Source organism: Trichoplax adhaerens, genomic scaffold (genome assembly GCF_000150275.1).
Source record: "Trichoplax adhaerens TRIADscaffold_59 genomic scaffold, whole genome shotgun sequence".
Taxonomy (NCBI): Eukaryota; Metazoa; Placozoa; class Uniplacotomia; order Trichoplacea; family Trichoplacidae; genus Trichoplax; species Trichoplax adhaerens.
The window spans coordinates 39,191-40,570 of NW_002060999.1; the positions used below are offsets into that span (position 1 = coordinate 39,191).

The following is a 1,380-nucleotide window of genomic DNA, read 5'->3' on the forward strand; positions in this document are numbered from 1 at the left end:
TGAACCTACTATCAGGTTTATTTCTTTGATATCTACCTACAGTATGACTCGAAATACTAGCAATCTGTTATCGTCATGAATATCATGTCTGCGTGATATTTGTTATGATGCTTTGGCAACGAAAGAAATAGCTTTTAAAATTTAACTGTTGAATTTGGATTAAGTAACGAAAGCATTTGATAGGTATATCCGGTAAAACCCTTTCAATAGAATTATCCCTAATAATTTTGTCGTAAATAAAGTAAATCTTTAATAGCCTTTTCAATTGTCTCCCTCTCTTATGATCTACATCACTTATAACAATCAACGACACTAGTCATAAAATGAACCAGCAATTACGCAAAATTGAACTTGATAAAGCTAAAACTGTCGTTCAGAGTTCTGCGACAATTTTTTTCAAATAAATGGAAAATTTAATTTCCTTTGTTATTTTATTAACTTGACAATGTTATCAATACAACAATAAGGTGCATTTTTTAATCTGGATTGCTATTCATCTCGATTAAACTACAATAACATTATTGATTTCATAGACCTATTTTAATTATATTTCGCTACTTGATTTGATGATGCTTTAATTTATTTGTTCTTGCTAACTGAAATCGTATGCTTAATTCTTAACAAATTTTACAAAATCGAAAGTGGCTAGATTGAAGAAATTAGTTTTTGTCAGAATACGCGGCGTTGGAAGAAAAATCCTCCATGGAGAATACCACATCATTTAATACTACCTATTCCGCGAGAGAGGATGGACATTACCTTTACATGCAGCTTTTTACTTTAATTTTAATTACTATAATATCTGTTGGAGCTAATTTTTTCAACTTAGTCATTATTTACAACTCTCCAGCCTTATGGCCGATCAACAACTGTTTATTAACAGCACTTACTATCACAGATTTCCTGACGGGTTTAATTGTAATGCCTTGTGCTATTTCGGCATTACTTCAAGGCAGCGATGCTATCCTGTGTAAGATACAAGGTTTTTTAGTAACATTATTCAATGGGGCATCACTGGTAATGGCAACAGCAGTAAGTGTTGATCGATGTTCTGCTGTTTATAATCCATATAATTATTTATCAGATTTACGAGCATCGCGTTATGCAATATCAATTGCAGCAGTTTGGCTCGTACCTCTTCCATTAGCCATTATTCCACTACTGCCTTTTGAAAAGTATGGCTTGGGTAGATATACCTACCAGAATGTTTGCTGGATTTCGTTATCTGTTGATTCCTCAAATTACGCTGCTATTGGAATATTTGCAGCTTCCATTACTTGTGCAATTCTTATTATTGTGTGCTGTTACACAATTATATTTTATATTGCATATCGTAAAAGTAATACTCCTTTAGTGAGCTTCAACGGAATCAAAAATCAA

General features: G+C 32.5%; 1 protein-coding gene across 1 annotated transcript; it reads left to right on the forward strand.

The window, feature by feature from the left end:
• Positions 1–765: 765 nt before the first annotated feature.
• TRIADDRAFT_34175 (uncharacterized protein) lies at positions 766–1,125 on the forward strand (the record flags this gene model as incomplete). The annotated part of the gene is made up of 1 exon (XM_002118392.1): positions 766–1,125. A coding segment is annotated over one exon (360 nt), but the record flags the coding sequence as incomplete, so codon positions are not given.
• Positions 1,126–1,380: the final 255 nt, after the last annotated feature.